Source organism: Sparus aurata, chromosome 10 (genome assembly GCF_900880675.1).
Source record: "Sparus aurata chromosome 10, fSpaAur1.1, whole genome shotgun sequence".
NCBI classification, from domain to species: Eukaryota; Metazoa; Chordata; class Actinopteri; order Spariformes; family Sparidae; genus Sparus; species Sparus aurata.
This window is the reverse complement of record NC_044196.1, coordinates 22,411,640-22,438,661: the sequence shown is the minus strand read 5'-3', so window position 1 is coordinate 22,438,661 and position 27,022 is coordinate 22,411,640. Positions and strand designations below refer to the sequence as shown.

The 27,022-nt window shown below is 40.4% G+C and overlaps 1 protein-coding gene across 35 annotated transcripts in view; it reads left to right on the top strand.

The window, feature by feature from the left end:
• The window catches only part of ank2b (ankyrin 2b, neuronal), a 202,296-nt gene that overhangs the window by 107,446 nt on the left and 67,828 nt on the right, over positions 1–27,022 (top strand). For 17 of the 35 annotated variants that reach the window (XM_030430608.1, XM_030430597.1, XM_030430592.1 and 14 more), the window contains exons 1-5: positions 7,125–7,508; positions 16,423–16,524; positions 24,389–24,487; positions 25,394–25,492; positions 25,656–25,754. In XM_030430608.1, the coding sequence (XP_030286468.1) occupies positions 7,368–7,508; positions 16,423–16,524; positions 24,389–24,487; positions 25,394–25,492; positions 25,656–25,754 (540 nt within the window). In that variant the 5' untranslated portion in view covers positions 7,125–7,367. Of the gene's footprint in view, positions 1–7,123; positions 7,509–16,422; positions 16,525–24,388; positions 24,488–25,393; positions 25,493–25,655; positions 25,755–27,022 lie in introns of those variants that run through there. The other 18 variants (XM_030430629.1, XM_030430627.1, XM_030430625.1 and 15 more) reach the window with 6 other exon arrangements.

The following is a 27,022-nucleotide window of genomic DNA, read 5'->3' as shown; positions in this document are numbered from 1 at the left end:
CTGTCATGTTTCTATTGTTGGCTATAAATGCTTAAATGGTTCCCATTTTAATCATCTCAACAGATTACAAAATTGGTTCTGTAAATTCATATTGAGAAAATGTTAAAAAAAAAAAAAAAAAAGCAAGATAAGGTCTTATCGTACTGAAACATTGTACAGTGTGCGGGATACCTTTTTCCGGATTTTGTTGCCTTCGGTTCTCCCATGCACCCATTAATTTTTAGGTGTGCATTGGTTGTACTCAGTTTAAAGGTATTTGGTATAAGATTTTAAATATTTAGAATTGCTTTTAATCTAACCCTTTTTTTAAAAAAGGAGAACAATTCCTAACCATTGGAATCCAATTGATTGCTCCTGCCTTCGTCTCTTAATGTCTCTGGCTAAGTGTAGGTATTTCCATGCCAGTGTCAAGATAACACATGATGCAACTTTTACAATCCACTTGTAGAAACTGGGAAACCATCATGAGAAGAAATTACAGTAGGATCTAGCTATGGAGAATATGGTTATGGTAATAAAAGGCTCTTATATTTTATCTTAGTGCTTGGATGTCAGACTGAACTGCAAAACCATGACTCCTCTGTGACACATGACCTGGGTCGTGTGGGAGGTGTACAATCTGGATTACCCTGTTAATCTGTGCAACATATGTATGTACACTGAATACATGCTGTATGTTGGATTGGTGAAGCTGAAAATTCAGTCAGTGTTTGAGTCAAGCGGCTGGTTTATCCTCAGCAGGGAGTCCCAAGCACTCATTTCTGTTCGGACAGGCAGGCTTTAGAGTTGATGCAGGACTACAACATCTGACCCATCACAGTATCCAGTGCCAGCCGGATAGTGTAGCACCAGACTAGTTTGGTTTGACTCTCGCCATCCAGCGCCAAGTCATTGTTGTTTTCTCCACATGTTAACAAGTATCTCAACTAACTCCAAGTGACTTCAGTCACAAAAAGATGGACTTGGGACATGACTTGGGACTGTAATGCTTGACTTTGAATCCCAACACTTTTGACTTTGACCTTGGTTGCAAGAAGAAAACCCAACTTTTGCTGCAATATCTTTCTGGTACTGGATGGTATGATGGGCCAGATGGGCAAGCAGAGTTAGGCACTAGTTGCAGCCTCTGTAAAGCCTGTATGTCCACTCAGAAATTAGTGCTGAGGACTCAAACACTCAGTACGTTAACATGATGTTAGAAAAAGTCAGACTATTGTGTTAGTCTAAGTAAAACCAGACTTTTAAAGTCCATGTAAACATGATAGTGCAACTGAAATTGTTCTTGATCCATTTCTTGAAGTTGGACTAACACAACGGTGCATTTTGCAGATTTATTGATAGTCGGAGGAGGGTCTGTATCTCGTCCGACTGCCCTAACAAAAAAGACACAAGCTGCTCAGCTTGAATGATTAAGAAACAATCAACACAACTGCCAGTTTGCATATTGACCTCCGCTTGCCTGAAATGACTTGAAACTTGAGAGTCTTGGGACTCAACTTAACTTGGCTTCATTGTACTTAACAGTCCTACCATTAACCAATGGCGACAACAATTTAAGTTACCAGGTATTGTAAGCAATGTTAATGCCAACACATCCTCATACCTAAACGACTGAATAAGTCTCATAAGATGACATTCATCAGCCACAACATTAAAACCTCTTCCTTAATAACGAACCAAATCAGCTCTGAAATGTCAAGGCATGGTCATAAGACCGCTTTGGGTCTGGCACCGGGACGTTTGTAGTCGATCCTTTGGGTCCCGTATGTTGGGAGGTGGGGCCTCCATGAAATGCCCAAGACTTTGTCTGACCCAACCTTGTCCCTAAGCAGACTTTGCCAGTCTTTATGAATTCCTCCTTTGCTGCCGTTACAATAACAACAGCTGCTAGAGTTTGCTGTTTAACAACAAATGTAAATCGGGGGCGCGCAGGTGGTTGAGTGGTTAGAGCGCATGCCACATACGCAGCCGACCCCGGTTCGATTCCAGCCGGAGGTCCTTTGCTGCATGTCACATCCCCCTCTCTCTCCCATATTTCCTATCTGTCTCCTGCTTAATAAAGGTGTCTATGCAAGAAAAAAAACAAGTGTAAATCGGGGTTGTAATGAGCTCTTTTAAGAATCAATCATGCAGTTGTTTTTTGATGAGGACAGCTTGGTTAATGCAGGTGTAAAAGCACTCACGTGTATTGCAATCAGAACACATCTCATCGGCCAGATCACATCTGTACATTCCGTAGTTTGCATTGTGATCAGGTCTCTGCCTGGTGTAAATCAAGTCCATACAGTCAGTCTACAACCTTGAGAGATATGTCTTACTGAGGTCTGACACAGAAGAAGCCATTTTCTGCAGGTCTCTTATTGTGTAGCAAAAGAAAAATCCATGTATAAACCTTTTCCAAATCTGTGTTTCCATAGCAACCTGGCCTCCAACTTCTATAATTCATGTTCTTTTTTCATAGCAGTTGTGTTAAACTGTAGCCTGTTACTTATGGATAGACCCTGCATTCCAAATCGAATTAAAACTGGGTTTACTTCGTGTCTAACACTGATTAATGTGTATATGTACATGTGGCAGAAATGCGCTTGTTACAAGTGTGTTGAATATTAAATCCCAGATTTGTGTTTGCGTGGATAACTGACTGCACCCCCTGCTGCATTACAAATCTCTGTTAAATCGAATGCACTTATTGTTATTTTTTATATTTGACTTCAAGCTAGAGTTAGCTTTTGCTGGTAGTCTTATGTTAGTATTAACAAAAAAAGGGAATGACCCATTGTATTTGTAATCAAAGTCTGTCGCACATTTGTGCTATGAAACTTATAAAATACATTGAGCATACTTCAGTGATTTGTTATATAATTTGTGTCAAACCCTATGTTAGCATTTAGCTGCTAATGTACAACGCCCTATTATCAAACATTTTTCTTTCCTTTCCACCGCTATTAAACCCTTCCATGCAGCTATTGTACACACACACACACACACATCATCACATTTTCCCCCCACAGCGGAAACATAATGCAGTACAAGTGGCTTTACCCAATGCCCCTCCTCCCTCCGCAGCCAGTGAGCCATATGGTCGATCACAGATTAAAAGCATTTGTTGTCTATGCCTGCCCCGCCCAGTGGATTACCAACCCACAGAGGGAGCACTGAGGAGGAGGGGAAGTGCGGGAGGAGGAGGAGGGGTTGTGTGGGATGGGAGGGGAGAGGCGGAGTAATTCAGTTAGCGTTGTGGAGAAATGAAAGTTGTGACTTTCTTGTTTAAACTTTTGATGAGCTGAAGACATGATATAACCTTCCTCTTGTTTGACCTTTACCTCTTTAAACCGCACACACACACACACACACACACACACACACACACACACACACACACAGACACACACACACTCACACACACCTTCATCGGCTGGCTAACCTAATTGAATGACTTATTTTGGCAGATGATGGCTGTTTAGAGAGGAGATTGGAGGAGACGTTAAGTGAATTACATCCAGGAGAAGGTTAATGAAACTAAAAAGGTCCATTACGTGACAAAGCAGTGGAAGGCCATGTTTAATTGTGTTTATTTTAACTAGTGATGGAGCTGCACTGAACTGCAGGGATACAGTACGTGTGTATATCTGCAAAATTGTTATGATGCTAGCATTTAGCATGAACGTGTGAGCGTTCACTGCACATGTCATTTAGTCAAGAATTGCTCTCTAAAATTTCTCGTGGTACGACAAATTAGGACTTCTAAGAAGAAATGCACACACCAGTTCTATACTTGGTCCAGACATTTTGCATTAATCATAATTTTGCTTAGAGTTTGGCTTCAATAGTATTTTATTTACCCACCCTTTTTTGGCTATTTAATGTATGTGCTGTTTAATTAAATGGCTCCTTAAATGTTTCATTTTTTTTAAGTTATTGATAAAGAGAAGAGAAAACTTGGAACTGGAGTCAAAATGACATATCTCTTATAACCCAACCCAACTTCCACTCAGCCACTCAGGACGACAGCACAGAGTAAGATGTATAAGCTATGCAGATGACATTGAAGTGTTCATTTGCAAGCAACTGATGACCGTCAACATCCCCATCTAAATTGTTTAATGAACTCTTAAAACTTTTAGAATTTTGATGTATGACAACAAGATTTTCGAATCATCAGAAGATTTTAACTCACAAAAACAATATGCCAGTAACTTCATTCATGCTTTAGTTAGCTCTTTTCTTGACTATTGAAATGTTTTTGTTTTTTTAACTCAGCTACACAAGAGCGCAGAAATTAGATGTCACTTTTTACAACAGGCATGTTTGAATTAATAATTGATTACAGAGAAACACACTGTTTTTGATCGTAATGGTTTTCAGTTTCAGAAGTATTTGGTTGTCTCAATTTAAAAGCTTAGTGTGATTTAGTCAGATAGGGGAAATGTGAAGATCATGTGCCCGTTTACTCAGTTCGTATTCATTCATTCATTCATTGAAAACCCCAATGCTGCTTTCTCATGTGGTTTCTGTGACTCTCAACAATGAGGAGTCTTTCTCCCATCACTAACATATTCAGTGAATGAGAATTGTTTGGCTGATATTTTCTACAGTGGGAGTATTGTGTGAGTCATGACCTATAAGACTGCAAGGAGAATGGGGACATTTACCTCCCTGATGTGATCAGACAAGGACATATGTGCACATGAGGTGAATACAACATACATCTGCCCGTGGATGACATAAAACGGTGTGTAGAGACAGCAGGGATAGAAGCTTATATTTACCAGCATTTCAGTCATTCTGTGAACCAATCAATTGCCTTGAAAAGGTCTGTGTTACTTTAATTTGCATTCAGTCCAACTGGATCAATACAGCTCCGCTGTGGGCTATAGTCTGACACCAAATCTGCATTAGCAAAACACCACGTCCGCTTCCATTAAACAGCCCATGACGTGAGGTCCAGTGATAAAAATACAGAGGAAAAGTCACTTTGGGGGCTTGACTATGTTAAAAGCCAGGCGTGTTACTGGTGTTGTACACCACACACCATACTTACAATTAGTCAAAAGTCTAACTATGCAAATATCCAAGACAGTAATGCCAGATAGTGACATGAATTTAGTGTCCTTCCCAGTAATTTTCTTACATATGGAAAAAAGCCACTATTCCTTTTACCAAACAGTTTATCTGAGAGATAGAGAAGCACTTTAACAGGTGTTCACCAAGCATGCAGTAAAAGCACGGCTTAGTTTTCAGTCTAGGTGAAGGCATTTAGGAAAAGGTCGCATGGGGACGGGTTACAGCTTCAAGGGAGCCACTCCACACACTTACATGGCAACCAGCAGGGGAATACACACGGACAGTATTATTTACCAGTATCATTTACTGCTATGTGCATGTACTAGGCTTACACCAATATGTCTTTTCAGATATTATTTTCAGCAATTTCACTTTAGTAAGGAAAACTTTTCATACATATAGAGAGCAAGAATCAGGTTAGTAAGACTGCATCTGTTTGGTAGATAATGCTAATGCTGTCCCACTTTGTCACTTCAGTAATAGACTGACCCATTCAGTCAAACATTGTCATCACAGGCCAAAAACTATGAAGTGAAACATCTGAACAAATACAAGACCTGACACCAATCTTTTTTTGCTGGAATCTGAACCTGTGAAATACACAGATTGCGACGTTGGCCCCATTTACATATGTATTATCTCAATTCAAAAATCATTTGTTTACGCCTAGCAGTATAGAAATATCACTGTTAGCCAGGCCACAAATCAGATCGTCTTCATCTTGCTATTCCTGGGTATGCCTTCTCCAGTGCATCTGAGGCTGTTATACTGACAAAGACACCTACAGAACAGTATATCGGGGAATAAAAAACTGCTAATAATACTTTACTAGCTAACAACTATCCATCAACTAGAAAAACAGTTAGTTCTCACCATGAAATCAGCTGTGTAGGTCAATATTACAAGAGTGGTATTAGTAAGTAAGGATAAAATAAATAAAATACTTAAAATATTATGTACTGAAATATGAAAGTACTACAATAGAACTATATAACTAGGATCTTGTCCTAATCCTAAGTGAGTAGTTTTGGTGCCTATACCGAACCAACTGCAACAGTTTCACAACATTAACAACATATCATTGAAGGTCAGGTACACCTGTCGTTTGTTTATACTCTTCAACAGTCATATGTGTCGTTTTGTTAGTAATAGGTAATGGTCCCATTAAACTGTATAGGTATCAAGACATGTCACCAAAAGAACGACTCACATGAACTATTAAAATCAAACAATGTGGCAACAAAGGTTGTAATTTGAGTCGACAAACCATTATCGCAGGGAAAGATTACCTTGGGAATGGGACTTTCTCTGGTAGCCTGAATCAAACCCACGCCTCTCATTTACTTAATTTACATAATGATATAGGAGTATGTTCACTTATTGCTGTTTCAGTTGGTTAGAGGAAAAAAATTGGCCAATCAAAGCTTTGTAGGCCAGCGTGAAATGGGGAGCGTTAATTTTCCACATATCTATGTAGTTATAGCAAACTACAGTAACAGAAAAGTGGTGACATAAGTCAGAAATACTCGGAAATTATAACTCGAAAATGCACAATATCAGAAACTCCTAGCAAGATATCCCCCAATTCTAAGATGGATTCACCATTTGCCTTAGATTATATCAGATAACCATCCCACCCATTCCATATCACTGTAAATCAAATACTGTATCAGTCCACTTATTATGGTATTAACGGGTCATCAAACAGCGCCTGCCTTTGAGCAGGGGTACCACTGATGGATGGTGGATATGATATTGGGTTTTACTGGAGTTTTAGTGTCTAATTGGAATATAAAGCGCTTGATGTGACAAACACAGCATATTATCACAAATTATAAGCACACATAGGCCTTGTTTCAGTCCCTGCTCTGTGTATCTACTGTGTGTCCTCCCCCTTCCTGTTTTGGCATACCACCCTATGCCGACCACCCTCTCTCTCTCTCTACATGCATAGCTGGGCTGGTGGGTGTAAAAATAGCCTGTTTGGTGGAGTGGGGAGGGGGTGTTGGTCAATGGTCAGAGAGTTGGAATTAGCATTGAGGAAGAGCTAGCACAGTGCTGGCAGTCTTCACAGGACCCAGATCTGGTCAAGTTTAGCAACAGGGACAAGAGCGCTGAGGCTGAGGCCAAAGGGAAGTGAGGTGTTGCTGGACTGAGGGGGTCGCCCCCCTGGATGGTAGCCCGTGAGGTTTTTAGGGGGAGGGTAGAGGAAGCAGGGGCAGAGAGTGGATTATCAGAGTGATTAGATGCGCTCACTTAGATTCTTTTACGTTCTGATGGGATAGACTTGTAAACCTTGCAGCATGGGCAACGCAGCCATGTGTAAGGTGTGTGGCTCGGACAAGGGCCTGAGGACCACCGGGAGCCTGTCTAATCTGGACCAGAATGCTTTGCCAGACTACTACTGTGTGGAGCATTTTCCTGTACAGCCTCCACTGATGCTGGTAAGAGCCCTCACTGGCAGGTGCAGCCGACACTTTCAGGCAACAGGGACGCTCTTGACGTGCTTTTTTGGAGGTTATTTTAGGAGGTTTTTATAGATGAGAAGGTTTCAAGTAACTTTTTTAAAGCAGGAACTTTGAAGCACTTTAAAGTCAGTTTCAGCTCTTGACTTCAGAGTTATTTTGGATGGCAGAACTGTTGTTATTATCTGTTACTGACAAACTGCACAACTTGCATGTAATCGGTTGTTTTACACAGTAGACACCTTTGAATTGAATCTAATGAGAGTGTGTCTTAAGTACTTCTGACTTCAGAATCAATCAATCCGAGCTGTTCCTTACAATAGGTATTAAGAGACAAATGGTTCAGGTGTTTAGGTTTGGAGCCTGTGTGTTTTGGTGGTGTTGGCGTGTGTGGGATAGTGTAGGGTGTTGCCACCTCTCCTTTTAAAGGTCAGTGTGACATTTTTGTTCCTAAAGTATCTCCACACAACAGCATGTGGACGCTTGTGGCTAATTTGAAGAGAGATCTAATGAATTTAGCAGCATGCTGCTGCTACTGCTGGAAATACAAGGCAAAACACATCACTCATTTAGTCTTAATGTGTGTCTCTTCTGTATTTTATTTGTTTCTAAATGATCTTTCCCAAATTAAGTGACATTTTTAGACATTATTTGACCTGCCTTAATGTCTAGTGTTAACATACTGGAACTTTTTTTCTCAATGCAGCCAAATGCAATGCTATAACTGTAGTATCTCAAACTATTTCTGATCAAAAATAACTGTTTAAACTTTCCCGGGAATAGGGGCTGCTATTGTTTGGCCATATGATAAGCCAATGTTCATATTGTAGGTTTCTTAGCACATTTCGATGCACAAATACAGAAACCAGGAAGAGCAAACACCAAAAATCAAAGTAGCAACACAAAAGGCTAAATAAGGTACCAACTACCAGCAACAAAGTACAACCAATTAAGAACAAGAGGAAAAAAATAACAGAAACATACCACAGGGCAAAATAGGGAGACGATGGAGAACACTGGAAGGCACTTGACTGGACTGGAGAAACACACAGGCGGATTACATGAGGGGGGCACAGAAAAGAACTGACAAAGACAAAATGAAGCACGGGCTTCACTGCAAACTAACAAATGGTTGAGGTACAGTTGGAGTGAGGCAGAAAGGGAAAGGACAGGTGAGGGAAAAGGAACAGAAAAACACTGGAAGGTGGGAAAATTAACACAATAGGACAACATTAAAAGCAACGCATGACACAAGAGGGCAAAACTTCAAAGTAAGACAGGAAATCACAGAAACACCACCAGGATCATGACACTACAATTGTTTATGGGGCTTCATAGGCATCATGATTTTTTTGTAGACTGTGAAATGATCACAATTTTTGTCTAAAGAATTAAGCTTTTTATATTGATATACTACCTGTCAGGCAATGTTTAAATGTAGCATAAACCTGCAGATACCTAAAACACAACATAATTGTCTTTCAGTAACAGTTACAAGCAGGGACGATTTTGCAAAGATGCCATTGCTGGTGCATTCAAGTGCTAAAGGGAAACTGTGGTGCCCAAATCTTACCTGATGACCAGTAGTCTTTAAATGTACAGAGCTAGTTCACATGATCCAGCATTTAGTGAAAGCTAATAATTACAACGCAGTGTTTTCCATGAACATAGTTGAGTGTGCATACTTCTGTGAACACACTAAGAACCTGCTCACAATCAGTATGTAGTTTAAGACATGGCCAGAGTTTACTGCATTTCAAATAATCATTTAAAACAACATCATCTCGACAAAAAAAAGGGGTCAAACCAGAGCTTAAAGATAGTAAATATTGCACCTCTATTCAACAGGTGGACCTCGCCTTGATATACTGAAAGTGTGTGTGTTTCATTACCCATTCAAGCTCATTTTAGCCTGGAAGGTAGAAAATCATTCGCAAAACCCATAGCGTGTCTTCTGAAATAGTCAGCAGTAGTGGGAAATTTACATGAAAAAGAAGCAACTGAAACATTCACAACTAGCCATATGGCCCTTAAAAGTTACATTCAGACTAAATAAAGCACAGTTGAAACTTTCATATCTCATATGACATGTTTGTAGACCTGAAAAACACCTAAAAGGTTGTAGTGTAACTCAGTGACAGCTGCTGTAATTGGCCTGTGTAGGAGGAGGAGGAGGTGACCTAGCAGCCTGCAGTGACCCCTGGCAGCACAGGTTCCAGCTGAGCTTCTGTTTATCTGATGGGATGAAAGGGAGAGGATGAGAGAAGAGACACAGAGAGAAAAGTCGGTGAAACAGCAAAGCAGTATGACAAATAGAGCGAGTAAATGTGTGCATGTGTGTGGCGGAGTCAAACACATCCCTGTGCTTGACCCTCAGCAATCGCTTTTCTCGCTCGACACACTACCACGTGAATGGATAATTACATGAATAAACTGCTGTTTTTTGGATGTGAGTACCTGGTGAAAGAATGATCGAGGAACAAGGTCAGCATGCTCTATATGCGATTGTGACAAAAAAAATGACAATGTTACTTTGGAGTCAAAGTTCTAACAAGGGATCGTGCTTGGATTCTCATTAACTTCAGCATTATTAATGAGTTTTAAAAGTTAAGTTTGGTGATATTAGCATGTCTAATTAAGAATTAAGTCAGGAGATCAAAGTCATCAGTCATTCTTGAGGGACCATAATATGCCTTAAAATAAATTGTTAGTTTGGACCAGAGGGGTGGACCAACAAGATGGACTGACAGGTTCTATCCATGGAGCTATTTTGCTAATGTGGCTGCAAAAAAAAACAAAACACAAGGTCCATTTGAAAAATTATCCAGGTATATGTGAAAGTACGAAGAATAGATACAGGCAGTAGTTTGAGTAAAGCAACCTAAACTCACACTGTCGACTGCCTGTGTTTGATGCCTTCATTGGAGACCTCTGTTCACATTCTGTTTCATTTACATTTTAGGGCATTTAACAGACACTTTTGTCCAGAGCGACTTACAGTAATTCATTCATACATTCATACACTGATGGTGATGGCTGCCATGCAAGGTGCCAACCAGCACATCAAGAGCAGTGTGGGGTTCAGTATCTTGCCAAAGGACACTTCGACATACAGACCCGGGGAATCGAACCAGTGACCTTCCGATAACAAGACGCTGGTAATATAGACTGAAAATATAGCATTATTATTTTAAGGCTATATTGCCATGCCCTAGTGCAGAGATGATGCAGTCCTACTGATGGGGGCTTTAGAAGTCCTATGACAGATAATGTACTGTATTTTGTAAGTACATAGTGATGATATATATTTTGTTGTCTTCCATGTTTGTACACCTCTTCTTCTGACATATTAATGTATAGAAGCAGAAGTTCAGTGACAGTACTGCCATTCTCTACAGATACTGTAGTAGCCATGGTGCTCGCTGGTTTTCGTGGTTCATTCTGGGGCTGTTTTAGAGAGCTAAACGTCCAGAGCACTGGGTCTTGACTTTTGGAACATCGGAGAAAGGATATGACTTCCTGGCCAGTTCACAAGCTGCTAAACCAAGGATCACGTTGGGCATAGCCGCTCTAGTTTTCTCATCCCCATATCTCTGTGCTTGTAACTCTGGTAACTGCACCAGCTTGTGATATCAGCTGGATTTTTATTCCATGTAGGTTGCTGGTGTGACATTAAAACTCCCTCCATCTTCTCGAATGGCACATCCCACCCTCCTCCTGATTTGGACACGATCTATTCTGGAGAGCTATACGTCTTGACCCATGACCCCTGACCCACTGATATACTGTAGCCGTGGGCAGCTTTAAAGGGCCTGCCATTTTCTTCTTCTTATGAGCTGTAAGTGAACACTTACAGGGACATAGTAAGAAAAGTAGTCCTGCACCCACAAAAGACGACAGCCAATACTTGATAAATACATATATGCATTGAAAAAGTAATTAATTAAAAGTCAATATTTCTTATGTTATGTACTGTATTTGTTAGTTCAAAGTATACTGTATACACCTATATTGTAGAAAACCCTGACGAGGACAATCCCCCAGCCTTATATCATTATATCTATATTTATATGAAACTGTATGCTAAAAGGTCCAAAAGAGCATCTCTGATTGGCTGGAAACAGCCGGGGGACATTTCCGAGTGGTCTTCCAAGGCTTATCAGAATGGTGTTGAAGGTAATGGAAACACAGTAAAGGTGAAGTTGGGGTGTAAAGTTGGACCTACTATAGTTCCAGTTATGACAGCTTGATGATAATGAATTAGAGCAGGCTATTTATAGCGCTCTGCGGGAATACTGTAGTATGTGATTATTAATATGAAAGGCTCACGCCTCCAACTACAAAATAAAAGCATCCTTTTAATTGGCTAATTGTGGGGGGTTTGGCAGTGGTTATGCTATTGGTTGCACTGATTGAAGTGCTGTTGTAATTGCCAAAACAGTGGGTGTGTTCATGGTCTAATGTGTGCAAGGCAGTCCAATGGAGCTTTGAATATCAGAAACACACACATGCACACACACACACACACACACACACACACACACACAGAACCGGTATTAAGCAAGTGCAGTTGCTAGTAAACACAGATACTGTTATTCCGTCCTGATAGCTAGGAATAGAATGTGCCCCTTCAATCAAATAAACAAGGACACAGCTGCACTTATGTGTGTGAATGCACTCTTACTCTGGTTCTGATGTGGGTCACATGTCCCCGTTGGAGTCATTCAAGTTAAAGAAACCTTTCAAGTTAGAAGTGGTAGAAGTTTTGGTTTAGTTTATGGTGTTAGTTAATGGTATAGCAAACGCCAGTTAATGGTAATGCATTCTGTTCTCGGTATACGTGACGAGAGCATACTCCTATTAGCTACACTTGGCTTAAAGGGACAGTTCCTCTCCAAAATAAAAGACAAAACAAACACATTTTCCCGCTTATCTGTCTTGTTATTTATCATCTAGATTGTTGTGGTGTGAGTTGAGGGTTTTGGAGATATCAGCTGTAGAGAGGTCCATCTTTTCTCCACTATTATGGAACTTAAGTGTTTCCTTTCAGAAAACTATCTGACAGGCACACAGGTGGGAAATTAAACCTTTATAAACTTTATCTTGCTCATATTTATTTGTAGTTGTGTTTCTGGCCCTTTTATAAATGTCAAATATTCACTCTCCATTTTTTTATATTCAATTTGCTCATCACCAATCTGATTGTTCAGCTACTGGACTATGCTACGCTATGTTCTCATTTACCCTTCTTTTGAAAAAAGAAGGGTACATGAACCATTGAACAATTGAGCTGTGAACCTACAATGTGCATTTAGGTACTTATTTCATATAATGTACCTAACTTGCATCACATATGCAAAATCACATACTTAACGTAACATATTTGATTCAAATAAACCATCTTTGTTGCCTACAACTAACAAGACTACAACACTCAAAACCTAAATATCCCAACCTTGCATCATGTACATAACATAACGTCATATAGTATACCTTACGTTGTTTTGGGAGCCCGTGGAAAATTACCCATTGTCATTTAGGTATGAGGATGTGTTGTTCTTATTACACTCTCTCTCTCTCTCTGTCTCACACACACACAAACACACATCATCTAAACACCAAGTAGACTGTTCTATACCCATCATGCTTTCTGTGCTTACTTTCTGTGCTAACTCTGCTGACAGACAGAAAGCCTTGTTGTCATGGTTACCTCCAGGGAGGGCAGTGCTCGTCTGTGTGGTAACTGGGAGGGGCAAGGATGCTCCCAGCCCGGGTCTAACTGGTGTCTACACAGTGTGTGTGTGTGTGTATGTGTGTGTTTGGTATGCATTATTGATCAATCTCCTTGAGCTTCACAGATAAAGACAGTGACTTTGTAAATGAATGTTTGATGGAGTGTGTTGCTTGAGGAGCTTTTGGACTGTGCTTTGTCACGCTTGGCAGGTTTGATTGAGTCATGAAGTGATGTGTCTAGACAGAAGCAGGAACAGATTATTACAGAATGAACACATGACACGATTATATCTGATTTTTCTATTTTCACTTTATTAAACTACCTATCCCCATCATAAAACCTGCTCTTTAACAGTGGTGAAAGAGCAAAGACCTTCATGTTTGACTAAGATTTTTTCTTACAATTTAATGCCAACTCACCCCAAACATGACCTTGATGTGACTGTAGGCTGTTTACAGCAGTTTTTTTCTGATCTGCACAGCACATTCATAACACTTTCCCATCAAAGAGAGTGACAAACTGACTAAGCTCCTTATGACGAGGATTTATGAAACTATTTCTGTAGAAAGCAGGCTGCCACAATTCTCCCTCTCTCTGTAATGTTAAGTGTTTTCCATCAAAAAGCCACATTTGTCTGAGAGTCCTGTTGGTCGAAGGGTAACTATAGCAACCCGCCAGTCACAGAACGATGATTAGGGCATGGTCTTGTATAATGTGACTCTGCAGCCCTGGAGGGAAAGTGAGGATATTATCAGCTTCATTGTGGTAATGGCTGCTTTGTGCAGTGCTGCGGGAAAACAATGCTAACCCTGTGCAAACATGTACGACGTACTGTACATGAGCAAAGTCTTTCCAGCACTTATTTGCGGTCTTTTCTGTTTAATTGTGAGTGAGCATGTCTTGGCTCTCCATGCTTTCCATTAGGGAAAATGAACGCATTACAGCAGCGCTGACAGGTGTTGATTTGGAAAATTGCGAAGTTTGCAACATTACTAGATTACTAGACAACCCGCTCTACCTCCTGCGCTACAGCTGCCCATATATGACGTGAAAGAGTCGCGTGGCTTCTTTACTGAATTGGTGTTCAATGAATGAATTGGGGTGTGTGTGTGGTAGATGGACGGAGTAAGACTGTGGCTGCTCTCAGAGCAGACAGATGTTGTCGATCAGAGCAGAGGGGAAAGCTTAGCAGAGAAGTTGTCCAGTGGACAGTAAATGTACAGTACAGCTTGCACCATACGATTATACCATGAATAAACTCTGCAGCTCCTCAATACACAAGAGGAACTTATGTTAGAGTGACAGCTGTCTCTGTCCTTGCTGATATCCATAATATCCACGCTCATGATGTTTATCTTGCCAGAGCGTCAGTCTGGTTGCGATGAGAATAAATTACTTACGACTGTTAACCACAGCTCAGTTCTCTGTTTGAGACAGAACTTTAACTGTTCCACATGAAGCAGCACTGACTGGAGTGGGGCTTTATAGTAAGTAAAGGGAATTTCTCTGTTTACCCTGTTTACCATCATGGGCCCCTGAAGCCCCATTTTTTGTTTGTGAATTCATAGTAAAGCACAATCAGCTGTTCCTATAAGGGGTGTACCCTGCATTATTATATGTGGTCTGCCTAAACATGAACAGGCTTTATATGGAGATGGATCCACCCATGTTAATGACATATTAATGTTCAAATGTATTTTGCAGTTTTTGAATATACAAAAGAACTCATGAATCTTAAATTCAACTGCACCATCTATCTTGAAGAGGCTTCCAAGTCTCTGCAGTTTGACTTTTGTGGTCTTGTCATTGGTGTTAAACTGAAGGTAATGTAAACTTCAAGGTGATTGTGACGATGTTGCAGAAAAGCTCCTGTAGCTGTGAGTCTGAGTGATGCAGTGCAGTTCTCTGCAGCTGACTGCAGGTCAGCCAGAAACATTAGGCAGGACGCGTGTGAAGCAGACATCAGCGCTGCGGCGTCACTGCTCATTTTATACATCATCGGTGCTGCATTCTTCTGTGTGAGGACATTTCAGCGGGGTAATGCTGTAGGTGACTGAGACTGGGACAGACTGTGATAAAGGAAAGGACACTGAAAAAGCTTACTAATGAAAATAGGAAGCAATTTGTACCCTTGCCAATGAGAGACCATTCCTCAGCTAGAAAACAAACATAGATTAGCAGGTCGGTGAGTCTCCACCATCCTCCGCCTGGTGCTACAGTGTCTTTGCACCTGAACTCTGACCTCCCTGTGGAAGGAGTAACGCAGTCCGAATGCAGTAAAAATAAGCATCAGACGGTGTTTTTCCACCAGAGGAGCAGAGAGCTGGGAGCTTTGAACAAGCTGTGTGTGTGAGCCAGGATTTAGCTTTAGTGAAGGCACTGAGAGGGAAACTGCTGAATCATTCTGCCTCCTTACAGTCTTGGTCTGTGTCCAACTGCTGCACAGTCAGTATCCAAAAACAAACAAGGGGACGTGTCCTTCCCGAATCACGGACAAGCACATTATTTTGCACCAGGGAAAATAATCGGTATAATTATTGCACATAATGATTTATCGTGTGGTTGTGCTCACTTGGAATTTTAACCTTGGATAAACTAGTTTTTCCTCTATAGATGACTTAATGCATCCATGTTACCAATTTATTTAAAAAAAAAATTATTTTATTGCAACGTACCGGACAATGCACAACACTTTTGCGATATTGAAATAGTGACATATTACTTTCAGTTCACTTTTCAGTCTAGTATATACAGATTATGTAGTGGTTACATGAATGTAATATTAGTCTGGGACCAGGTTGTAACACAGTATGAGAAGTGTGACTGTACGGTTTTGTGAATGGAATTGTTTTATGGGATATAAGTGTAGCATTAATATTTTTGCTTACATTCTTCATGTTCCAGTGGTTGTTGCTTTTGCATATGTTTCACTCTGGCTGTGTTTCATTCCATGTCAAGTTAAGTGTTATTCATCATGGCTTTACAGGAAAAATACTCATCTATCATTTAAAAGCCATTGAATGGGGATTGCTTTGAGACTCATTCAGCCGGAATGACTGGGTTATGATTCCATCTGACAGCCAGTGACAAAATACGAATGTGGTTTGGACAATAATGTGGGCTATTTTTGAAAATGTGTTTTTCTTCTGTCTCCTCCAGTCGGACAGTAACACCAGTTTCCTGCGAGCGGCGAGGGCAGGGAACATTGACAAAGTTTTGGAATATCTGAAAGGGGGCGTGGACATCAGCACCTGCAATCAGGTAGGAGATGAATAATATCATTCACTGACACACTCCCTATCAAGCATGATATAGACAAAAAAAAAAAAGATGTCTTTGACACATGGTGGAAGTGTGCAGAGACATTGTAAAAGACCATGTAAAACACAGTGACAATAGCCAACTTCATTAAAACACCAGTAAGACACAACACAACACAAACTAAAATAAAGTTGAACCTTTTAAAGATATGAAACAAGTCAAAGGAAACACATATCAACAAGGGGACAGACTTTGACACAACACTGAAGCGCTCTACATCAAGTGAATGTCAGTCCATTCACTCTTGTTTTGCCTCGGTTTCTATCTCTCTTCCTCTTCCCCTTCTTTGACTCCTCCATCAGCGGGCTTCTTTAGCTGCTAAATACTCCACAATGTTCATCAGCTGGTTGCTACCATGTCTGTCTGCTGTTTGTTGCTAAACTTATGGGTTCATTAAAGCCTTTCAATTAGAACAGCTACTGCTGTAAATGGAAACAGTGTTAAAGAGAGTGAACTTTGCAGGGTGATATAGCGAAAATGGTAAGCTAAAAAAATTGGAAAATGCTGTAAAGAACTGAGGAAAACTGCAAAGTTCGTAATACCCTACATGGGATTGTCACTATATGCACCACCTTTGACATTACATGTAGTCATCTGATCCATTAGTGATATTAAAAAATATTGATAATGCAACTTTGACTTAGCTTTTATGTGAGTCCAATGGTTCTGGTTACTCTATTAGCCTACAATCCACAGAACGTATTAGTGCTAGTGTCTTAGTGCTAATGTGCTCACGTTGTCTACCTCTAATCTCCATATACATTATGTTTATCATCGAAGTTGCTCTGCATTCCTGTAGGGGAGAGTACATGTTGACCAGGGAGAGTTTATTTTTACCTGCTCATTATCTAGTCTCCTCTAAGTCCATTAGCATTCCAGGAACGTGCGGGGGGTGAAACCTGATAGGATGTAAACAGTCCTGTCTTGGCAACAGTCACGAAGAGCAGTCTAGTAAACAAAAGTCACACTGAGTTGAAGTACATGATTTACTGGCGGCTCTGTGGTGTGCGGAGACTTTAATTGAGCCGATATTGTGGGGAATGATGTTGGCACAGATTGCTTTGGCCCTTAAGTTATGTTTCTGTCTAACTGTCTAGTAAACCTTCAAGCAAAGGGTCAGGGTAGTCTGAAAGCAAACAAGGTGTACCACTGAACAGATAGGCTTACATCGCAATTGTAGTAAATGTCATATGTCAAACTAGCATGTGAAGGACGTGTAGGATGTTCTTGGGTAAGTATTTGACTACTTTAATGTCTTATAGTGGATTAATCCACCAAAGCACAAGAATGGTACTTGTTTGTGTCATAGTGGGCCTTTGACAGCTTGTTCATGTATTAAGCTTAAACTTTCAACTGGCAGGTACTTGCACCATCATTCATGCTTTCCATGTGTTGACATACAAACTTACATGCACAGATTACGGACATCATCGCTTTACATTTTGGATACAGTGACCAAACCCCTCAAAGGTTCTCTGGTCAAGATGCATCAGTCTGTAACTCAAACTCATTGTACAACATGCTTCGCTTAAAGAGATATTCCGGCGTAAATTTAATTCATGGTCTAACACACCGTGACACCGAGAGATCAACTTTTCCAACCGTTAGCTTATGTAGTTTTAGCAACCTCAGAAAAGACTGCACAATAACAATACAATGCAGTCTATGCCTCCACCAAGAAACCGCCATCAAAAAGCCACTCATAGCCACAAACAATGCTCAGAACAGCACAAAACTTCAGCAACAGTACAAATAGCGTCCCAGCACATAGTTCGAGGCATCAAATATCGGCTGGCTTTGCCTGATTACTATTGAAAAGACAACACAACTCACCACTCTCCTGCAGCAGCTTGCTCGTTGTGGGGAAGCCCTGACGAGTCGATTACTGAGTGCAGTAGAGTTCCACAGCTCAAGAATGAAAATGTATGATTATTAATCCATGGAAATGCAATCAAAGTTGATATGCGTCTTGCCTACCAGTTTATAACAGTTATTATTGAGAGCTGACAGGGAAAAGAACGGAATTGAGCATTTTTTAACTGCACTTGGTAATCCTTGGAAAACTTGATCTCTCGAGGGAGGCTCTTACTCGGTGTCACGGTGTGTTTGAATTAAATTTACACTGGACTATCCCTTTAACTAACAATTAGCAGCAGTTAGTGACTTCAGTGTGCTGCAACCCTCCCCTTGTACTTTTGTATCAAGCTGCCGCTCCTACATTGAATGTGAGGGGTTTCCTTTCTTGCGATTAATGCACTGATGCTAATGGAACGAAGAAACATGATCAACTAAGATTAAGGGGCCAGCCCTAGTAGAGTCAAGTTTACGTATGACTTTCATATTTCAGTAAGAACTAACAGGATTTATTTGAACTTCTACACTCATGTAAGTCCTGTGGTATATCTGAAGTGGTACCTTGTGGGTACATTTAAAGTTGGATATATCAGTTATCAAGATAAATAATTGAGGTTTTCTAAAACTAAACTGCCTTTCTGTACATAAAGAGGTTAGGCAGGTGGTTAAAGATATCATTGATGTTTGACCATGAAAAGACCTTTAGGTTTTTGTCATGCACACATACACACACAGACACACACTTCATGTGCAAACACATATCACTCAATCAGACAAAGAACCATTATCATCAGTCAAAAATTACAGCAATGCAGGTTTGAAACCCATGGGACCTTAATGACTCCATTACTGAGATGGAGCACTAGTATTGGTCTGTAGTGACTGGAGTAAATGCTTTTTGATAGGATAGGGGACTTTCCTGTTTCACTGCTAATAATAATATATCAGTGTCTGATGATAGAGGGTGCCCTACTATACATGCTGTGATACAAATTTGTGATTTGTGATGTTGGGCTACATAAATTAAAACTGATTCAAGGTTGACAGCTGTTAACTAGTATTACAGGGCCTATTCAATCCCTACCCCAAGCCTGGAAATCCTGAGAAACCAATCTCCATTCACTGTCCATGTGATTTGGATGAAAGCTTTGGAAGAATCAAGTAAATGGACCTCAATATAAGATTCAAATATCATTTTTGTGTTATGATGTGTTGCTTAAACACTTTACTGTCTATAAGTTCATAGTTTTGGTTTTCTTGCTCACAAATTTCAAGCATTAAACAGCAGACAGTCACTATTACGGTAGTGTCTAGACCAGGAAGCACTTTATGGAAGATGATGGGGTTCCAAATAAAGACCAGAGATGGACACAAACCCTCAAAACTGCAAGAGTACGGGCAGTATAGTGACAATCTCATCCAGGCTTAAAGCCAAGATGGCGGGGAGAGGATGATGAAAAAGGGGGATTTATTCCTCTCATATAATGTGAGGCATGACCATAGCATACAGAATTAATCTGCAGATGTACTGGTTCAAGATTAGATTAAACTTTTCTGTGAATGTGGGTATTTTGAACCTCTACAACGGCCAAAATATGACCATGCTTTTTGCCAAATCCATTGCCAGAAACACGTTATTTGAATCCGCAGCCTACTCTCATGGTATCGAAATCGTACACCAGTTGATGTTACGTCAGTAGGTACTCGGTAGTAGACCAAGTGCCCCTAGTGGAAACCAAACTGATCACTTGCAACCCCATGCCAGCTAGTTAGGAGGAATGAGGTGTCAGCAGTCATGGCTGTAAAGAAAAATAAAAGAAAGACAAAGCAGTCAATAAAATAGGTTTCTCAAAAGCTGTGAATAACCGCAACCATGAGAGGTCTTTTGGCACACAGTCATAAATGGGCAGTGAAATATTGGGCTGATGAGTCCATTAGTATACTAGATTAGCTGCACACACATGCACACACACACACACACACACACTCACACACATATGATGCTCATTACAGCTCAGTAACATACTGCACCGACGAGATGGTATTTACTCTGATTATAACAGTGTCGCCCCGCTGAGATGACTCCAACGCTACTAAATTAGTTTTTCACCACATTCCACTTGCATTGCTTAAAAATTTGATAGCTAATAGATCTAGCAGATGATTTGGAATCGTCTCTTAAGTGATTGTGTTCATGTGGGCTGACAGAATGAGGTAACAGATACTATGGATAGAGGCGTGGGAGGACAGGCCATGGTACATGATAAACGGGTTAGTGGGTTCTAGGAGATGGATGGAGGGCATGGTGGAGGAGGTTTACAAAGATGAATAAGGGTCCCCTAGGGTTATGGTAGAACTGGAGGTTGTTCTTTTATGAGTGGCAGCTGCTTATGTTTCATGTTAAATGAAGGAAAACAGAAAAAAAATCATGATTTTGCATACAGAGGATTCATTAATTAGAAAATTTTGAGTCACCATTGTGAGTACATTTGAGATTTGAATATTTTTTATAACAGCGGACAAAAAGTCCCTCCCTTACCACAAGGGAATATGGTGTTGAAGTAGCAACTTTTATCATCGGCCGTCGGAGGACGTCCTGTGGGTCAAAAGACACCGAAACTCATTCATCTCTGCAGCCTCAGAGACACAGCTGAAAAATAGCTGTCTGGTCTTTTATGGGAGAACAGTTGACAGGTGCTACTTCAAACACTGCTAGATGCTTGTTCTGAGATGAAAACAGTGTTCAACAGAAACCAGGAGTTAGCAGTTATGATCTGCCCTGCTGTTCCATTGTTGTCCTACATTCTTTAAATGCTTTAAATAAGTTCATTGGATGTGATGTTTACCTTTTTGGAGTCACAGTTCATCACTTTTAGTTATTTTTGTAGCCTTTCTGCTGTCACTCTTTTTCTTCATGCACCTAGGTAGCTAGATTGATATGTAGAAAGATGACAGCCTACACAGGTCTGATTGGACAGCTGTTTGTCCAACTGCGAACAAACATTGATGCTCAACTGTGAGGTTCAGAATTTTAAAATCCCAGTCATATTTTGAATCATGAATGCTGATTATTAACCATCATAACCATCCAAGATAGACAAACCAAGAACTATGAGAGAATAACCTGTCTGTGGAGAAGCACTACACTACCCACAATCCTAAAGTGTAACAGTGATCTGAGTCTCTGCTCGCTTTTTTTTTTTTTTTTACCTTTTAATAAAACTGTTTTCAGACATTCCCATAGCCTAAGGCAAAATATACATAGATTAAAAAAATATCAGATCCAGCCGTAGAAGTAAAGTACCACCAGGGAAAGTGGTATATATATCTGTCGCTTAATCGTTGTATTAGAATTTGACACATGTGAAACTTTTAACCTGTTTAGAAGAATGCTGGTGAATAGGTCTGTCCGGCCCAACAATGTGGCGACCTACCAGGATTTGTCCTGGTGTGCCAGATGGTCAGTCCATTGCTGCTTGGTATCGGACCTAATCCAATTTTTGTGGTATCGCCCACCACTAAGTAGTACTTCCCAAGACCTGTCAACACACTGTAGTGTGGAAAGTTTGAGAAACCCATTAATGATTTAGAAAAAACAAAATGTAACAGATGACTTTCCCATACAACTTTAAGCCTCTCCATTAAAAATCAAGAAACAGTAGGACATAGCTGGAATATATAATCTGCTTTGTTACTGACCTCAGGGTAGTGAAAACTGAAACATAGTCAAATGATTCTGGGACAACCATTCACTCTCTCTTTGGAATCCCACAGGGAGCCTCTGTAGGGACCCTAGGAGTCTATCGGGACCATGGGCCTCAGGGGGTTGTGTGACGATGGTTAGTTTGGGATGTGATAGAGGAAATTACTTATCGACTCAGCAGCTCTTTTTACATTGCAGCTTACATTGCTAGGGTTATTCAATCATTACTGGGGCATTTGGGAGAGGGACAAACTAGGTAAACCTAAATTTACCTCTAATATTTTCCTAAAGCGGTTAAAGGGGGGCAACGTTTAGTTAGGTTGTTCTACTTTTTTCAAATGTCTTTACTGTCATGTTACAGTTATAGCTGCACCAATCAGTATAATTGATATTAACAATCCTGTGTAATGTAATAGGTGTTACTCATAGTTTACCACCCGATGGGGGATCATCACTAAGAAGCTCTAAGAAGGCTTTAAGCCTCTTTTAGCTCATTATATTGGTTTTACAGCCCTCAAACTCCACTCACTTAAACCTTGTTTTTAGCTTGCTCAAAACAGAGCAGAACAATCTAAAAAGTTCATTATGCATACCTACCTGAAACCAAACACCAGACTTTAAATGATAGCACTAGGGAAGAAAGAGGCGCAATTAGTAGCTGAAGACAGACACAGTCATCTCTTGGGCTGGTGGAAACCAACACAGAGCTAAAAGGAATACTAAGCTTTCATTCACCAGGTGCACAGTTTTTTACCCCAAGTGGCCAAATATATCAAATAATGCAGTTTTACCACAATGTTTCAATATGTCTGTAGCTATTGTTTGCTAATGGCTCAAGTACTAAAGGTAGCAAGCAAGGCAAGGATATGAGGTTTTCCAGCCCGTTCACACTCCCAATGTGTCATATGTAACCTGGCCTGTGGCCCAACACTGTATTTACTCCTCTAGTGTTCTTCTTAAAGTGCCCCTAGAGTTCAATATAATAAAGAGAAATACAAGTCTGTGTTGGGGCTGGTCAGGGTAGCTGGATGGGTCATACAAAGAACTGACTGGCGATCAAGTCCCTAGACTGATCAAGTCCCGAGATTGATACAGATTTGAAATTAATGTAATTTACATACAGTACGTAACGTAAGTCACATATTATTTAACCTGAAGCATGAGCTTTTCCGAAGCCTTACCAAGTAGTTTTAGTGCCAACCAAGCTATGATGGGTTCACAACATTAACAGCAGTATTGTTAGTATTGTGTGAAATGTTCGTTAGCAAGCTTTGGTAGCATCTTTGCAGAGCATCTAGGCCACTGGCCAAGCTGCTGTGTTTGATCAGTTGGGTCATTTTAGTGTCAAATGGTTGGTTTTCAGTCTTGTCATCAGCTCCCAAGTGGAAAAAAATGTACATTCTCTATTAAAGTTAACTTATTAAAAGTGTAAAGTAAGTTTAGATACCGCTGTACATCATGGCAGGGTTAGGTTTGTGTGGTACTCTCTCACTTTGGGTATTGAGTCAGATCTTGGCAAAGCAAGCCCCTCCCATCTCTACCCCGCCATCCGAGCAACACATGACACTTGAGAGCCCAATGCTGATATTAATAGAGGTCGTGAGTGATTTAAAACTTGGAGTTTCAAACACCACTTCTCTGAACCAGCTTGGATGTCTAGTCATGGATAAGTCAGTTATCATTATTATTGCCAGCAGAAATACAACAAACCTTTAATAGAGTGACAAGCTTCTTTATGCTTGTTTAAATTGTGTTCCTGTTCCATCTGGTGTTTTAAAATGAATCCCCTATATGTATATTGTCTCAGCCATCACCAATCAATACCAAAGAAATTGATATGCGAGTGTAAGGGATCGATTGAGGATAAAAATAAGAGAATGTTTGCCTGACACACACACACACACACACACACACACACACATACACACACACACACACACAAACACACACACAAACACAGACACTCACCCAACTATTTATATCTTCATAGCCAGAACTGGCTCCTCTCCACCACAGCATAACATGGCACAGCATCTAACCAAACTTTAATAGCTAGCTTTGATATTTCAGTCCCTCTCTCCACTTGTGAGAGTAAAGAACAGCCGCTCACAGAGAAAGAAAGTCATGCTTGTTTAACTATGGACCTGGAGGAGGTAATCCTGTCTGTTTCTATTCGGATCTTTGCTCTTTGTTGATGCTGGGTTGTCGGACGTTAGGGCTGACCTGTCCCCCTTCGTCTTTTTCCAGAATGGTCTTAATGCGCTCCACCTGGCAGCCAAGGAGGGACACGTTGATCTGGTCCAGGAGCTGCTGGATAGAGGCGCAGCGGTGGATTCAGCAACAAAGGTGGGTTAATCTGAGCTTCCCACTTAGAGAACTTCGGTTCCTAAAAAGTATTGGAAACCCCCGGTGGGGAAGCTGAACACACACTTCACACTCACTCCATAAACAGTATTTACAGTAAGGTTTGGAGAGATCAGTGTTTAATTGAGGGTTCTTACCCTGATGTGACAATCTCCAAGTGTTGGGTGTGAACAGTGTAGTTTTTTTTTTTTTTTTTAATCATCATCACCTTTATTTTATGTATGGCATTACTTTACAAACTTAATCTAATAAAAAAACAAACAATTATTCATGTTGATACTTTTCAAACTTTTCAAGCATTTATCGTCTGATGAGGATATTCTCAATTTCATACTTTCAGTGTGAAACTTTTTCTGCCATATTGCTCCACCAATAGGATGAAGCAGGGAGTAGTTCTGTTCGCAGTCAAAAGCTGTTTAAGTTATCTGCCTCACAAAGTTTAGTGATTACTACCTGTGATAGTATTTAACCAATAAAGGCCTGGTCATATAAAACAGTGATACTAAAGAGAAAAATCTATCCATTTCAGTGGATGTACTTTGTGGAGGCCAAAAAAAATATGTACATTTTGGCACCTGACCAAAATATACTGACAGTGCTGACACATGAGGGAATTGAGAGCTAGAGAGTCCGAATGCAATAAGCCATTATAGCTCATTAGCTGTGCTGCAAAATCCACTTTATGTTACCTCTGCTCGGCTGGAATATAAACAACAAAATAAGAGAGTTGACCTGAATAAATTCTGTTAACTTATCGCCCCGTTAGCAACCAACTATATATCTAGCTCCCCTTACTTAGTAGTGTGGCACCTTGTATTGGTCATCATTATTATGCAAATTAAGCAAATGCTTGTTCTCATTTTCCCTTTATGTATTTCATTTGTCCAGAAAGGAAACACAGCCCTTCACATATCCTCCCTAGCGGGTCAGGCTGAAGTAGTGAAGCTCCTGGTCAAGCGAGGCGCTGACATCAACGCACAGTCTCAGGTGAGCCTCTTGACCATTGTTCCACTTGTATTACTCATCACAAATATCATGTTTGAGAGCAGTGAATTTACTTTGAGAAGTGTTTGGTTGAATAGCTCCAGCAGTGTTTTTCATGACCTGTAGTTGATTGGTAACCTGCTAATATTTGCCTGTGTGCTGTTAGAATGGATTTACTCCTCTGTACATGGCCGCCCAGGAGAATCACCTGGATGTGGTGCGATACCTGCTCGAGAATGGAGGCAACCAGAGCACTGCGACAGAGGTGAGAGGACCCCTCTGTGGAATCACACATACGGCAAACTGTAACTGGCAAACAGCTGATTATTAAGCACTGCATAAGCAATACATAAAGTATTTGACATATTAAGGTTTTGACCTGTTGATGGTGCTATATCAGAATTCTGGGGCTCACCAAAGTGAGAGCAATTCACCGTTAGCGGGACATGAATCTCTGTACCGAATGTCAGGGCAATCCATCCAGGAAATGTTGAGACATTTTACTCCTGCTTGAAAAATGTCAACAGTGGCACTCAGGAGAAAGTTATGAGACCAACAAAGAGCACATTGTTTGGGAATCACGATGCCTGTACAAAGATTGATGGCAATCTATCCAGCATTTGTGGAGACACAAAGTGGTGGACTGACCAACATTGCCGCCCCCAGAGTCCTGCTGCTAGCGTGGCTAAAAAAAAAATGGAAAAACTTTAAATTGATGATGGTGCTAAATGGTAAGTGATCACTACTCTTCACCTGGGAACAATACATGTCTGTACAAAATTATGTGGTTATTATATTGTCGATCATAGTTAAAGGTCCAATATTGTAGAAAGTGACACTTCCTATCTTGTTTTTTTTATAAAGCAGGTGCTATATAAATACTGGGAAACTATCAAAAGAAAATCCACAGAGAAATGCGCACAGCCTGAAACTGTGCCCAGTGTGATGACACAACTAGACAATCACTGCCCTCCAGCGCAGCCATGGTTTTAAAAAACATCAACAGAGCTAATGCAGAATCTTGGTGGGTGTTGCCTGCAAAGCTGACCAATCAGAGCAGACTACTTGCACCAAAACAGAGCATTGAGACAGAGCATGAACAGAAGTGCTGCAGCAGTGTATAGTGTGAACGAAATGGTGATTTTTTTTTAAACACAAAAGCATTTATTTTCTGCATTTTCTGGTAGACATCTAAAATAAAAGTATGAACCATAAAATAAGCATAATATGGGGCCTTCAAACAACAATTAGTAAAACTAATACAGGTTTCATATTTATACAAGCAGCATAGCCCCCTCATTTCTTGGTAAGCTTTTAACTTGAAACATTTGCAGAAACGTTATAATTCTTTTTTTTTTTTTCTTTTTGATAACATTTTTATTGATACAATATATGTGTAGATTCCATAAAAGTACAAGTTTGGAGTTTAAAACATCACAAAATCTTACACCTTACAGATACATATACAGAACAAAACGTCCCCACCCTCCCCCAGCCCATGGCGACCCCCTTACCAACCCCTGCCCCTGATCT